The 16826-nt window shown below is 39.3% G+C and overlaps 1 protein-coding gene across 2 annotated transcripts in view; it reads left to right on the forward strand.

Moving 5' to 3' along the window:
- Positions 1-15068, forward strand: part of TSPAN8 (tetraspanin 8) — a 47766-nt gene extending 32698 nt beyond the window's left edge. For both annotated transcript variants that reach the window (XM_075276310.1, XM_075276311.1), the window contains exons 4-8: positions 3744-3818; positions 3912-4007; positions 9487-9603; positions 11817-11900; positions 14614-15068. In XM_075276310.1, the coding sequence (XP_075132411.1) occupies positions 3744-3818; positions 3912-4007; positions 9487-9603; positions 11817-11900; positions 14614-14667 (426 nt within the window). In that variant the 3' untranslated portion in view covers positions 14668-15068. The remainder of the gene's footprint in view (positions 1-3743; positions 3819-3911; positions 4008-9486; positions 9604-11816; positions 11901-14613) is intronic.
- Positions 15069-16826: the final 1758 nt, after the last annotated feature.

Consider the following 16826-nt stretch of genomic DNA (forward strand, 5'->3'; position numbering starts at 1 on the left):
ACTTCTTCCTGACATTAGTCAGCACAGTGGATGTTGGATCTTTAAATATAATGCATCCTCAGAAGCTGAGCAGGTGCCATAACAGTGACATGACACAGTGAAGATCCAGTGTTAATGCCTATGATAAGAGACATCACAGACTGCGGGCATTAACACTTTATTTGTGGCCTGTTTCTCTCCTCCCTCCCATGCAATGCTAGCCTTCACCCCTCAGTTTACGTTTGGAATCGGTACAGCTGTTGATATCATGGCAGCCATCTGGTTACAATAACAGCTGCAGGCCTTCTGAAGGAATATAAAGATTGAGATCTACCAGTGATAGGCTTCAACTGTTATTTAGGGATTTTACCATAGACTGTAATACAGTAGTATTGCAGTCTATGGTACAAGCAGTCTAATAATTGCAGATTCAAAAACCTCGGGTAGGAGGGGGATTAAAAAGATTTAAAACATTTTTTAAAAAGATTTAAAATATATTTTTTAACAAATATAAACATTCAAATCATTCCCTTTGTATTCCTAGAATACATATAACAAACAAAATTAAACATATTATGGCGACGGTTACTTTTTGTAACAGTTGTTGATTTTTGCTTAGCTAAAGAATATAACAGGCATGTCATTTTTACTGAAACCCATAAGAAAACTGAAAGCCATAAGAAAATTGTTCAAATTAATTTTTTCTTTTCTAATTCCACCTCATTCTAATTTTATTTCCAGCTTCCTACTACATTGTAAAATATATGAAAATTATACCATTGCAAACTTTTTCCACAAAAATATAAGCTCTTATAGGGCTGTGTGAATGAAAGAATAAAAACGTAATGGATTTTTTAAGGCAGGGTATAAAGAATAAAAATGCAAAGACAAAAAATGCCTGTAGTGGGAAGGGGTTTAGGTTCCGTCCTCACTGGTACTTTGTTTAAACCCATGTGGCATGATAAAGTATGTCATCCAGCTCTACATGGCGTATCCAAAATGTATCGCATAACAGAAACATGATGTGAATAGCACCTTATCTGCTTTTACCACATACATCTGAAACCTTTTCTCATCATCTAATATCACATGACTCAGTACAGAAAATCTGAAATTTTGGAGGTCTTACTATCCAATTTCACCCTTGACATTTCACCCAGCATTTTCCTTTGTTTAATTCTACAGTTATTTAACATTAAAAGGAGGGTTCTGTCACCAGAACCCGACATATCAACCCGGTCCCACAGATAGATAGGTTAGACTTACTTGAAAAAATCCATATTGCTCTTTTAGCTAATATGCACATGAGCTCTTTGGAGCATTGAGGGGGTTGCCATTGCTCTTAAGAGATAAACAGTAAATATCTTAATGCTCCAAAGAGCTTTTTAACATACTGACAAAATAGTGACTATGGATCACAAGGGGAAAACACCATTTGGGTGACCTAAGGGCTCATTCACACAGGGCAAGAGGGGGTGGATTTTGGCGCTGAATACTCCTCAAAATCCACTCCCTCACAATAGAGGTCTATGCAGACCGCTAGCATTCTTGTTTCTGCTAGCGGTTTGTTCCTGCTAGCGGAAAAAAGTAGTGAGCTACCCTTTCTTCAGGCGGATTCTGCAGCTCATTCAGCCGTGGAGTCTGCCTCGTGACAGCACCCTCTAGGCTAGGCCCATACATTTGGGCCTACTCCGGAGCGGGAAGCCACGATTGTCGGAAACCGCGACAGTCGCATTTTGGTTCTATTCTGAAGCGTCAAAATCAGGACCAAAATACGCCATTCTGTGCCCCGTGTGAACAGGGCCTTAGCTATGTGTGGCTCAATTGATGTGCAGGGTTCTGGTGAGAAACTCCATTTAAGGGTTTAATACAATGAGAGCTAAATTTTAAAACGAAAAGAAGTCCACTACTTTCTATACATGAGGTTTTTCCAGCATATAAAGAAATATTCAAAACAGATTAAAATTTTGTATTAAAAATATTCAAATCTACAAAAATGAGTCATGTCATATTGTTCCAACATTCGCTTCACTTAAAATTAAAATTCACATAAATAAAGCTGGAAAATGTCATGTCACAGAGTAATAAGACATAAAATATGTAATAAAATGCTGTTCTTAAAATGTTTATAGACTTGACATGAAAGTAATGTTTTTACTAGGTCTACCTTGAGCATTTCCAGCTGAAACCACAATCCAAGAAAAGCTCACAGAGAATAATAACAAAAGGGCAGTTCCAAAAATCACAACGTACATCTAAATCTATGTATGTGCTAATAAAATAAGTGTTTCTGCAAACAATAGGTATGTCATCTAAATAGGTCAGTCCAGTCCAAAAGGATACAAGGGCAAATGGGAAAAAAAAAAGCAAGAAGAAAAATAAATATTTTTTTAAATTGTGATTTTTTTTAATAACCAAAAAAAGACAGTGGACTCAAACTTAAATTTTATGTAGTGCAACTCAGCCTCTTTCTATCACTTCCCACCCCCTGTACATCTGGAAATTCACACAGAGATTTAATTTCATAATTTATTCTTGGTACATTATTTGGGGCAATTTACCCACAATGCAGGGGTAAAACTGGGGGGAGGGGGATAATGGATATGTGTCACCAATGCTGGAGGGGGACTTTGCCTGGATTTATACACAGGTTAAGGGTTAGTAACTGAACCTTTAGCTCCTGTTGAAACAAACTCTTTCTGCAGCTTTGCTATGATGGATAGTGACAGTTTTACAGACTATGAAGCTGGCATAATATCCTACAATCTATTCATAAGATAATGAAATAAGGGACCCTTCTGGGTTGATCATAATAATGCAAGATTCATATATTATAAGAAAAACAATTGTAGCAACACCAGCAAATCTGGGGATCATCCCATAAATTGCAGCGCAGAAACCCCTCTCCAGGCAAAAGGGTTTGCAATAGAAAAAACAATCCAGTCTTACAGCAACTTGTATGGATGGAAAAATGTCCTTTTATTGGAAAAAGCAGTACACCACATATCGGTCCATAGCGGAACCTTTCTCAAGTGTGCTATATATGTTGTCAGGGTCTGGGGTTGCTAGGTGGGGTGGCATAGACACAAAAGTCCAGTTTCTTTTAGTTCAAAACTAAGGTAGAGTTTATTTTTACTCAAAAAAGTAGTTCAGCAACAAAAGGAGACAATACGAAGATAAATACTGGCCCGGCTAGGCTCTAACTGAACATAGAATAGGTTACCTCACCTAGGATAACGGAAAGCCAAAAGCCAGTTGAATCACTCAGGACACAGCTCCAAAAATATGACCTCTTTCTTTGGCTCTCCAGCCAAACTCTGCCCCCAGTCTGCTACTGGAGCTGACTTCTTAAACCTCCTTGACGAGGAGACTCTCAACAACTGAGTCGCTGCCGGAACATCCCCAAAGTGTGGACTGGAGGGGGGTGGAATGACAGGTACCACTACCAACCTACCTGCCATTCCTAAAAATCCAGCCCAGTAACCGGAACTTTGAAATAACACTCAGCAGACAGAATTATCTGCTGAGAAACATTCTTTCTGGAGTTTTCTCATCTCACCCACCTTAGTAGTCTGGTTGAGATGTACACCCTCTCCATTACCTGGCCAGCCATCGGATTACAATGTACACACACACACCAATTATAGCATGAAATAAACAGTAGGGGCTTCTTGGCCTTGCCACCACCATCTCACTGGCTGCCATATTTCTATTGTCATTGTATTTGCTTCACTAAACTTTTACTTTTTTGTTTCTCCATTTAGTTCTTCATTGGGTTGTTTTTGATCCTGGCACTTCAAATAACAGCAGGGATTTTGGGGATAGTTTATAAACCCCAGGTAGGTTAGACACTTATACTGTATGTATCAATCTGCTGTTAGGTTACAGTAACATTATTTTCACTGCATATTTTCTTTGTTTTATTTTGCAAGTTGGAATCTAAAATTAACCAGACTTTGCATGACCTTATACCATTGGATAACAAGAACCCTGAATTACAACAAGCATTAGAAAAAATCCAAGAAGAGGTAAGCCAGAGGTGTTTTCTTTGTATCCATGCACATTGGTACTGAACTGTTTGTAACATATTGTATTTGTGTTCTATGTAAAGCGCAGTAAAATAGTCTGATACAGCAGACTTATTATAATATAAACCTCCAAAGATAATAAAACTGCGACACTCACCATCCATATAAAAGGATTTTATTCTATGTTCAGCAGCTACATTAATGTGGGAAAAAGGCAACGGGTGTTACGTGTGACTAACGCTCCTTGCTGTCCATATCCAGACACATCCTCTTCTTTATCAGTTAAATACATACATTATAACATAGGAAAAAAGAGAGACATACAGAATGTATAATACACGTTTGAATTCACAGCAAGTATTACAAAAATCTCTTGTTTTATAAAAAAAAAAAAAAAAAAAGCACTCAAGTCGTATCTAGTCCTGCAGAGCACCACTAAAGAAGTAGTTGGTGTCCCTCTGCCAGATATAGTCAATAATACTGACTGTAAATACAAGGACAATGCCAGCTGATTTATATTTTATTATACTAGTGGCTATACTGAATCTTGGGCTGGTCATACACATTAGATGAGTGTCAATCATACCCTGCCATTTTGCCAGAATCAGGTTATTACCATTATTACCAGGTTATTTGCCAGAACCAGGTTATTACCTTGTGTGTATGGGGCATCTCATTTCCACAGAATCTGTCTCCCCATGGAGAACATGTACTCATTAAATATTTATGTGTACGTTGGAGGAAAAAACATATCTGTTGGCCAAAGTAACGTTCAGCCAAAAGATGCTATCTAATGTGCATGGCAGAGATGCAGGTATTGGGGTGCAGCGGCAACAGTCACTACCAGGTCCGGGACCCTGAGGGGGCCAAAAGTATCCCTTCCACATAAAATATAGCACTATCCTAAATGGTAAAAGGTAGGTATGGGCCTCATTACATATTTTGGATTGAGGCCCTGGAGCTTTAACCCTTTGCCTGCCACCCATGTATTAATACGGCCTCCCACAGTGGCACTTTTCCAGCAGAGGACATATCCAATACGTCTTTTCTACTAATGCCGATATCTTAGGATTCGGCATTGAGATCCCATTGCAGATCTCAATTCCTGACTGTGCTTTTAACAGTGATTCACTCAGAATCTGTAAGGGCTATCATGAAGATTCTCAACTTTAAAATGTCTCATCTTCATAGCCCTAATGAGTCCTGAGATATTGGTTCTAAAGTGTCACAACTCCTGTCCTGAGATGTACCCTATTAGGAATCATCTTCCAAAACAGAGGAAGTTCCCCAACTCTTGTCTGATGTAATAGCTAGTAAGAAGATAACGTTAAGGCTCTGTGTACACAACCAAGTATGCTTTCGATGTGGGGCCCAGCTTGCAGTGGAATGTATTTCGAGGACACTCAGAAAGTCTACTAGAATTTTCTTCAGAACTAGAAACATACTGGAGGATATAATCAAAGTGATTCTTCCAGCAGATTGAGAAGGTGACCACAAAATCTGGATTGTCGTTCTTGTTCAGGGAGCAAAATTGTGTCAGCTTGTGATTCTCCCTAGTGGTCATCAAGTCCCAGTTGCCCATGTTCAGAAACTTCTGACTCAGAAGGTCTGCTCAAGTATTGACAGAGCCCTTGATATGAAGAGCTTAAAAATCTTGCAAAATCTGACCTGCCCAAGCAAGACTTCTATTCCATTCATTTAAGAGACTGGGGCTTCTGTTAGCTCCCTATTTGTTTGGATGAAATATTGAGGCTGTATTGTCTGACTGAACAGCAACAGATCTTATAACATATCAGATAAAGAGTTGGAGTCCTGGAATCAACAATGAACCCAAAACAAGTCTATCTTGTCCCTGGAACTTGATCTGATTACTTTGCATTGTATAAGAAGCCTAGATTCCTCAGAAGGGAGATGGTTGACAAGAGGTGATAAAGAAGGACTTTGTTTAAAGAAGCAATGAGTAGCCAGTTGTCCAGGTATGGGACAATTTGTATACCTTGTAGGCAAAGTGTTGCAACCACCACTACTGCTACGTTAGTAAAAGTTTTGGGAGAAAAAGACAGGCCAAAGAATGTACCCCTTAACTGCAGATGGATGACTGTGTCTTCATGAAGTACACCAACTCTTAGATACTGTCTGTCTGCATCTCGTACAGGTATATGCAGATAAGTATCTGAGAGATCCAGAGACGCTATCGAATCTCATGGTGGTGACAGATTTCATGGACTACATTGTGAACATTGTTTTTCTCACATGACTATTAGATATTACGGATCTATAATGAAGCACAATGTACCTTCTGGTTTCTAAACAGGAAAGAGATTTGATCCTGAGGAATTTTTCCCTGGAGCATTCTTGGTAATAATTTTTTTTCACCAAATTCCAGACTTGTCATATCTTTTGTGATGGCTCAGGATGAATCTGTCTACTTGGTAATGGAGAAACTCCCAAGAAAGGCTGTTTTGAATAATACCTAGCACCCATCTGAAGTAATACTGGTCCAAGTATAGTAGAAATTCAGCAATCTTGCCCCTACAGCAGATCAACTTTTGGTGGAATTATTGATTTCACTGGGAGGATTTCTCCTTAGGTTTTCCTTTTAGATTTGACGAGGAATGTATTATGGTATCTGGAAGAACTTTTCCCATTGTCAAAAGGCCTGCATTCTCTGGTCCCTTGTCTTCTGGACCAAAAGGAGTGAAAATTCTGTCTCCTGGATAATAAACACAAAGCCTGTGTTTGGATTTGTGGCTTCTCGTTCTGCATTCAGATCTGGAGTAGCTGGGCATCTGCATAAAACAAAGTATGAGCAATAAGAATACTTACAGTGCAGAAGAACAGGGCCCAGACAATAATAACACACTTTAACTGCACCAGGGTTTGGCTTCCATGCGCAAATGGAGTAACCTAGCACAGCATGCTGAACCAGACCAGAAGCCATTCAGTTGTAGAGGAGACACTCACAACATCACCACCAAGCAGGCAGAACATAAATTAAATTAAGAGATACCACGCTGCCATCATAGTATGTGTGTGAGAACCGTGAGCATGATCAGAACCTCTAATTAGAGATTCATCGTGAATCATGTTCAACCTGAATAATCCAAAATTGTTCATGCCTACAGCTTGGCTGCGAGTGAATAGAGGACTGTTCAACAGTATTGTACTGGGAAGGGGTACAAGGTAGGGTTGTTCCTTTTCTCCCCTTCCCTTTGCACTTGATAGCAAACCATCGGCATGTCTGGTGAGGGCATTTCCTCATATCACAGTTTTCAGATGTGGTGGGATTGAGGAGCATGTCTCAATTTCTGTGAATGATACTATATTGTAAATGAGCAACCTAGAATCATCTTTGAGCACGGTGATGGATATCATTCAAAAGCTTGGACAGTGGCCGGGGCTCTTGATTAACTGGGACATATCTGTCCTTCTCCTGGTTGATCTTTTGCCCCCTCACTTATCAGTAGCCCACTTTCAGATTCAGGTAGGTGGAGAATTTAAGTGCCATGAGATCAAGGTAAATACATCTCCAAGTGATTGTGTTAGACTCAATGTACTCACACTCTTAGATAGATTCAGGACCAAGGTATCGGACTGGTGTTGCCTGCCTCTTTCAATGAGGGTTGATACAATATCATTAAAATGGTCCTCATGCCCCAATTCCTATACATACTGAATAATGCCCTCTAATGGATCCTATTAAGACATTTTTAAAGTTAATAGCATGTTTCATGCTTTGATTTGGAAAAAAAAAAAAGGTTGATGGTGGGCATGCTGTATCAAACCCTTGGTTGTACTTTATGGCAAAACAGTTGCAGCGTATGAAAAGATGGAGCCAAAGTACAGACCTAGACATAGCGGGGAGAGTAATTGAGGGTACCTCATGAGTTCTGCCATATTCTATGCTAGAGATGGAGGGTGGATTGGATCCAAAACATCACTGCCTAACACTTTGCCTTATATATCGAGGCTAACACAGGGGAAGGCTCTGTTGAGTCTGACTAGGTTTAATAGGTTTACTCCACTCTAGCAAAATCCTTTACTATCTGAATTGGCCACACTGCGGGACTTTCATCCTTGGGTATGTGGCCATACGTTAGCTTCATTTGTGGATGATGGACAACTTTGTACCCTTGACTATTTCAGAGAGCAGTACAATCTGTTCCTTAGTGTTTTGTATCAATTCCTTCAGTTCAGACATACATTCCTGTCCCAGTATCGAACGATAGATATTACAATCGGGGAACATGCTGTTGGTTTTGAATAGAGAATATGAAACACCTGTCCTGTTCCGTCTTGGGGTACAGCAGGACTCAGCTTGTCCATACTCTGGTACTGCTGATGCGTACTTTTTTTTTATATGTACAATGACTGTGATAGGATACAACTCTTCTGGTCTACTGTCCTGGTGCTTATTCACCAAGTATATAGAATTTCTTTAGATGTCTCCCCTACAACTTGTTTGCTGGGCCTGCTAGACTGGTTTTTATACCCTTTAACTTTTATCCATTCTTCATGTTTTTGAGGAAACATTTTACTATGAAAATATCACTTGTCATACTATCCTAATTTATTAACAATGGAGTTATGTATGTGCATTGTGATTTAACTATACAATAACCCTATTAACACAACATGCGGAACCAATAAACTATCTGTAAAGCTCTTTCTTGTAAAAAGCCCAGGCAAATCTCATCGTAAATAGAAGTGGTGTGCCTTGCATATCAGTCCCATAAACATTTTTATTACTCTTTTATAAGGTTATGTTCACATCTGCATCAGAGTCTTTTTGAAGCCTACATCATAGATTCTGTCATATTTGACAGAGAAATTGTGCTTTGTGCAAAATAATGTAATCCATGCATGAAGCTGTCAAAATCAATGGGATCCACCAAGTGCAGATGTAAACCAAGCTTGAACCCGAGTCTAACAAAGTCAATGGGATCCATTGGGCGCAGATGTTCTGCATGAAAGATCAACAAGAAAGCTATGGTTTCCATTATGAATGAAATCACAGTGCTCGTGTAAATATAGCTTAAAAACTTGATAGCGAATATGATTTCCCTGTATATATTTTATAAGCGTTAACAAGCCGTGCCATTTCATTTTGAGCAGTTTCAGCCACAGAAATTGTGATGTACATATAATAAAATCAATGTATGTTATAAAAGGGGGTGTCCAAGATTAAGAAAATATTAGTTTCTTAGTTTCAGCAACATCACCATACTTCTCCATGGATTGTATCTACCTTTGCAGCTCAAAGTGAAGGGGGCTAAGCTAAAATATTAAAAAACTTATGACCTGTGAACAGGTCTTTGGAAGATAGCAGCCATGTTTGTTCCTGGACAGCCCCTTTCAATATTTATTATACTTTATCATTCAATAGTTGCAAATGTACTATTCAGATGTTTTACTTGTTCATGTTTCATTGATATGAGATGATATTCAGTAAAATGTTTTCCATCTTTCTATTTCTTAGAGCAAGTGCTGTGGTATTGTCAATGGCATAAAAGACTGGGGGAGCGCTCAGCCAAAATCCTGTCTTTGCAACTCATTAACTGATCCGAGCCAATGTAAAGGTCCATACTATAAGCAGGTAAGGAATATTTGTCTGTTTGACATTGCATGATATGAGCAGCTGTATGGTCTGACTGCAGAAGAGTCAGGAATCCTAAAGCGAATGTATATGTATTAAGCGAATGAGCAAAAACCTCTATAAGGGCTCGTTCACATCTGCACCCGGTCTCCATTCTGCAGGTTTCCTGCACAAAACAGAGTCAGGAGACGGAAACCTGCAGGACTCTTTCATATCCATTCATTTGAATGGGTTTGAAAGATGTCCGGCCGTGAGCGGCGGTGAGCGTTTTATGCTCTCCGCCGCGAAACCGTTTTTTTTTTTTTTTAAACTGGACACAGAGTCGGACATGCAGTATTCTGTGTCCGATTTAAAAAGAAAACGGTTTCGCGGCGGAGAGCTTAAAACGCTCAGGGCCGCTCACGGTCGGACCCGGTCTGACAGGTTTTCGCCTTTTGCATGCAGAAGACGGAAACCACAGAACAGACTGCTGAACGCTAGTGTGAACCTAGCATAAGCTGTGATTTTTTTTGTTTTGTTTTGAGATGTCTGTCCCATACTGTCAGACAATATTATATTAAAGGGAGTCTATCAGCAGGACAATTGGTATCAGACTAACAACAGTACCTTAAACTAACAAAGAGATAAAACATACATTTTAACAAATGCCATAAATAAGGGATATTGGATACAAATAAAACTGCTAAATATTTTAGCACATAGCCCTGATAAAGCACAGGATTGTATCTGATGGTACACAATATGTCCCTAAGTCCCAAATCACATATATAGAGCTAGATTGTCTACTGCAAGGAGGGAACATATGTATGGATCCAAAGAAGCCCCCCTCCCCCCAATTGGATAGTAATCCTAAAAATCTCCTCTTTGCAAATGCACTATGAGCATAGCCTGAATGTATCCCTAGTAGTCCTCAGAGAGGAGAGCTACATCCCTACTGAAAATAGGATGGCAGACTGGACTATATAACTCTAAAATTCCCCTGCACCTGCACACAGTATGTTGCCCCATAGTGGCCCCTGCACACAGTATGATGCCCCATTGTGGTCCTTGCACACAGCATGATGCAGCATTGTGGACCACCCATGAGCAATTATTTTCAGACCTCAGAGTATAATAATCGGAGACAAACATAAAAAACAATGTTACTTCTCCTGGGCTCTGGCGCACTCCCTGCTGATGTCGGCCATCTTCAATGATGAAAGAGACATCACTTGAGCCGGGGCTTGCGCCATGATGCATAAGGATGCGAGCCCCGGCTCACGTGATGTCTGTGATCTCATCAAGTAGGCCTGACACCTTCGGGAGCCAGGAGAGGTAAGTAACAGTGTTTTTTTTTTCATGTTCGCTAATCCTCTTCTGGCCCTCCGATCATTATACTCGAGGGTCTGAAAAGACCCCCGTATATAATGATAATGTTTGTGAGGATCGGGGGGCCGCTGCCTTACTTACTGATCCTGCTTCCTGCTCACAGTCGCCCCCGCAGAAGGGGAAGCGTCGGCGACTGTGAGCAGGAGCCATGATCGGTAAGTAAATAGGAACCGTTATTTGCTGGAGTTATTCCAGCAGGTAATGGCCTATTTAAAAAAATAAATAAATAAATCTGCAGCTGTAGCCGCCAGTCCCCACCAATACTACCCCGTTAGTTATGCCCCTGGGTACACCAAGTAAATGCAGCCCCCATGATGCTGGAGAGTGTCCACTCAAATATAGTCTGAGAATAATATATAGCCATGTATAATGACAATAGTGAGTGACTGATCAACCCTACACTGTATAAGCACCCTGATTCCATGATGACACTGCAAAAGAGCAGGAGCTCTTGTAACTAGATCAGCTGTGAGTCCCGAGCACCCTGCTCACCAGCACTGCTACCAGTGCACAAAACACAAACACTCACGCACTTGCGTTTCCCCTTTAGTTTTAGGGATGATAAGGAGTGTATACCGTAAGTGCAGATAGGAAAGATCAACAGTATATATTTACAGTGAACCTGAAGCAGGGTGAGTTCACCATTTTCTATACAAGTCTATGACAGACTTACATTGAGATGATCATATATTTGTATAGAGAAGTGACTTCCAGCTGCTGGGTTAAGCTAAAGACTATATACCTATATATTTTTTTAAAATTGTATTATAAGGAGTTTTAAATTGTATACAGCATAATTTTAACAGACAATTGTAATTTATTTGTTTAATGTATGTTTTACACAGACATGTTCTTCAGTATTTGTTGACTACTACAAGAAAAATCTTCTCATCATAATTGGAATTGCATTTGGGCTGGCAATAGTCGAGGTAATATTTAAGTTTTTAAGGCTTTAAAATAGTTTTTAAAGTTACAGATCTTGTCATTTCTTCTATGTTAAGGCTGGTCCACATCTGCATTCAGTATTCCATTCGGGACTCCGCATGGGGATCCCCAAACAGAAACAAGCGGTGAGCTTATGAAAGCACACGGACCCCATAAACTATAATAGGGTCCATGTGTTTTCGGCACGGAATATGCAGAGAGAAAAGTACTTAATGAATTACGTTCCTCTCCGCATAACTCATGCAGACACCGCGCAGAGAACACACAGACCCCATTATAGTCTATGGGGTCCGTGTGCTTTCATAAGCTCACCACTTTTCAATGCATTTGGTATTCCGTTCAGGGGGGTACCCATGTGGACTCCCTGAACGGAATACTGAACGCAGATGTTGAACCAGGCGTAAAGTATTAAACACAAAATAATGCAATTAGTTTAAAGACATTTTCTCCGTCTAGACCAGTGATGCCGAACCTTTTAGAGACTGAGTACCCAAACTGCAACCCAAAACCCACTAAATTATTGTGGAGTGCCAACACAGCAATTTAAACTTAAAACTGTGCGGATCCACAATTGCGGACAGTTACGGACAACAAATTACAGTTGTGTGAATGGGGCTTTACAGAGCTTTCAATAATACAAACAACTTTGTACTGAAATGTAAAGGTCTCTGCATTTTCTACTTTGAACAATTAATGTTCACTATTTACATCGCACAGGATCTGTTTTATACTGACCGTGCAATGTTCTTACATCTTGTACTAATATCACGTCTGCTATAAAACAGATACTGTGTGATATAAATAGTGAGGGGACGCCAGACATAATTATATGCTTGCATTGCCCCCCCTCCCTACAGTATTATATGCTGCACAGTAGGCCCACCACACAGTATTATATTCTCCACAGTACCACAGTAGCCCCCCACAGGATTATATGCTCCACAATGGCACCTACACACAGTATTATATGCTTATAAATACATCCCCTGATGACCTCATCGCGCCCGTATCGAGGCAGAGGTCAAACTCTGCAGTCAGTGTAGGCCGCGGTAGCGTGATCCGTGGCCTACACTGACTGTTTTCAGCTGTATGTGCATTTCCACATACAACTGAAGACAGAGATTACTCATCAATGGGGAAACCTGTACTGGATTCCCCGTTGGTGAGCGATCCGGGCGAGCGCACGCGTGCCAGCATGGAGGGCTCTGCGTGCTGTCTCTGGCATGTGTGCTATAGGTTTGCCATCACTGGTCTAGACTGACAAAGGAGAGTGCCTTAGATGGAAGTACAAATAATTAAAAATTTTGCAGGATTTTAAAGATGTTCTCTAATAATCTCAGTGTTGACGATCTTGATCAGGTGCCAATGGATATGACCATAAAACGCAGCAACTTTCTATACTCTGAAACACAGTCATGATTTCCTTATTGCGGCTAGATTATCCTTTTATGCATGTACTGTTCGTGCCTGATAATCTGTCCAAAATAATGAAATCATGGCTGGGTTTCTGACAATTCCCAGACCATAGAAAGGTCTTGTATTCATGGATGGTAACCGATCCAGACAAGAGATTTTCTCTAATAATTGCCGTGGTGACAATCTCTAAAACTCTGCAACATGTTTAATTACTATGCTTTTCTAAAAATATTTTACTTTATATTCTCTATAAATCTAAATACGGTTATGTTACCTGACTTTTAGTTTCCTTGCCATGCCACATCTAAAACAATGGGAAGCTGTACAATACACAACAGAAGTGCCAATACAAACGGGACTTTTACTTTACAGTTACCTTGATGTGGTTTCACATCTCTATTGAGGATCACATATTCTGTATCCCTATGTTTGCAGCCATCACATGACATCTCCATGACATCAATGTGTGTTTTTAGAATACCAGTAGTTTTATCCTATGGGTAAACCACTTTACGGCTAAGGACCCACATTGTGGAAACGCAGCTTCTTTTGCTGCACATTTCGTTGTGGTTTTTTGAGCCAAAGCCAAGAATGGCTACGAGAGGAATGGGTGAATATATATATATATATATATATATATATATATATATATATATATATATGTATAGTACTTATACTTCTACCTTCTGCTCTATCCACTCCTGGCTTTGGCTCAAAGAACCGCAACAAAATCTGCAGCAAAAAAAGCTGTGTTTCTGCAATGTGGTGCCTTAGCCTCAATGTATACAAGTAGAGTACTGTACTCATGGTAAGGAATGAATAAACCAGTTCATAATAAGACGGGTTTGTTACCAATTTTCCAAAACTTTTGGGTTGGATGAACCCCAATTTTTTGGAGTTTGCACCCACAAATCATTATTGTAATAAATAGAAGCCTGAGCGAGGTGCAGCCAAAATAAAAACCACAGATATTCAGCTTTCCTCACCTCTCCTGGCCATGCGGCCTTCACATGTGGGCACTTGCAGCCTCTTACATCATCTTTTCTAACGTTATACGCCCTGAAGACACTGTTGAGGTCTGTGATTGGACTTGAGATGTCACATAGGGTGTGCTAATGTCATGTTAGTTCCAACTGAAACCTCAAGTTTATTCATGATATGAATCTTGTGAGGTTCTCCCATAACTACTTATTATCAAGGCAAGGGTCGTTGTATCATTTTAATGGTGATTTTAAAAATAATCATTTTTTTATATATTTAATTTTCTTTTTTTATTCACAGCTCTTTGGCCTTGGATTTTCCATGACCTTGTATTGTCAGATAGGAAAGAAATAAGAAGACCTGCTTTACTTCAAGCTGAACAAGGCACTAATTCACCTCAATATGCCCACAATTGCTCTAGGCAAAAGCACTTCTTTTCTTCACATAATTGTTTAATGCAATATACTACAAAGTAGATGCATAAAATGTTATAAAGCAACATATTTTCAGTAGACAGACACTAAACGCACCATCTGTGCCGTGAGCACCATGATATCTAGCCAGCAATTCAAGAAGTAGAGACTATTTTTAATACAGAATACGAGAGATTTTGTCTCCTTGGTTTCTTTATCGTACTAAAAAGAAATATATTTACAACAATAAAACAACTTTTAGAACATTTTTAGGCCAAAATATTATGTTTCTCTAGTGTAATGCCCTATGTTTTTTACCTGGATTATATTTGTAGGCTTATTATGGCATTACTAGATCATATCTCTTTATGTAATATTTAGATATTAATTACTCTTTTGCTTGTATACATTGCTTTGTATACCATATATGGCTATGTTTACAGTGATTAATGGCTATTCTTTTTTTATAATGAAATTTTAATTCAAATTAATGATCGAATTAAACAAATAAATGTAAACTGTGAAAACTGCCCTTGTGGAATTATTATGACTACATATTGGTTACATACAACTGAATGCTGTATAATGAATATTATAAACAGTTGTGATACAGTGCGGTGTAGAGAAGATGTATTGCACATGCAGGGCTGAATTAAATTTTGTTTAGATTTATGATCTAACCCCCTTATGTTATTATATACACCATTATATTTTATTGACTTTAATGAAAACCTTGTGTTTTAATTACATTGTTTGTAAGGTTGAAAAAGGACATTTGTCCATCAATTTCAACTAGGTAACGGAAGACAACGTAGACACATGGAAATGAAGGAATACAACCTCAATTCCAAAAAATTCGGGGCTCTATAGAAAACAAATGCAATGATTCGGAAATCTCGGATAACCACATAGCAGAAGTTGAAAGTTATATATATTTTCATTTAATTTGACAAAATGAACTCATTTAGAAATTGTTAGTAGCAACACATCTCCAAAAAGTTGGGGCAAGACCATTTCTACAATCATGTAGCATTCTTCATCTTTATGCAACAGTCTGCAAACATCTAGAAAGTGAGGAGACCATTTGCAGTAGTTTTGGGATAGGAGTTTTGTCCTATGTAGGATTCTAGCTCCACAACAGTCCTGGGTTTTCTTTGCCGTTTCTTTTTTTTTAAAATGTAGATTGTGAGCCCCACATAGAGCTCACAATGTATATTTTTCCCTATCAGTATGTCTTTTTGGAATATGGGATGGCAATCCATGCAAACACGGGGAGAACATACAAACTGCTTGCAGATGGTTTTATGCCCTTGGCCGATTTGAACACCAGGACTCCAGCGCTGCAAGGCTGCAGTGCTAACCACTGAGCCACCGTGTGACCCCTTTCTTTGCCGGATTTTTAATTTCATAATGCAGACATGTTTTCTATTGGTTAAAAGTCTGGACCGCATGCAGGCCACTTCAGGACTCTGACTCTTCTTCTGTGAAGTCATGCTGTTGTGATGGTTACTGTATGTGGTTTGTCATTGTCTTGTTGAAATATGCAAGACCTTCCCTGAAAGAGGTCTGGATAGAAACATGTGTTATTCTAAAACGTCTATAGTCTTCTCAGCATTGATAGTGCCTTTCAAGATGTGTAAGCTGCCCATGACATGCAGCCTCATACCATCAGGAATGCAGGCTTTTGGACTGTGTGCTTATAACAAACTGAATTGTCCTTATCCTTTTGAGTCCGTTGGATGCGACGTATGCGGTTTTCATAAAAAATTTTTAATTTTGACCACAGGACAGTTTTCAATTTTGCCTTGGTTTATTTTAAATTTCCTTTAGCACAGAAAAGATGTTGGCATTCCTGGATTGGGTTAATAAATGTCTCTGGCATTGTATGATACAGCTTTAACTTGCATTTGTGGTTTGCACAGAAAACTGTGTTCCTAGGCATTGACTTCTGGTAGTATTCCTGAGCTCATGCAGTAAGCATTACTGATTCATGATTGTTTTCCTGTAGTCTCTTGAGGACGTGTAGATCACAAGCATCCATTATTGACCGTCCGCCTTGTTCCTTAATCAAATGTGCTTCTCCAGATTTTCTTTAACATT

Source organism: Leptodactylus fuscus, chromosome 5, assembly GCF_031893055.1.
Source record: "Leptodactylus fuscus isolate aLepFus1 chromosome 5, aLepFus1.hap2, whole genome shotgun sequence".
NCBI lineage: Eukaryota > Metazoa > Chordata > Amphibia > Anura > Leptodactylidae > Leptodactylus > Leptodactylus fuscus.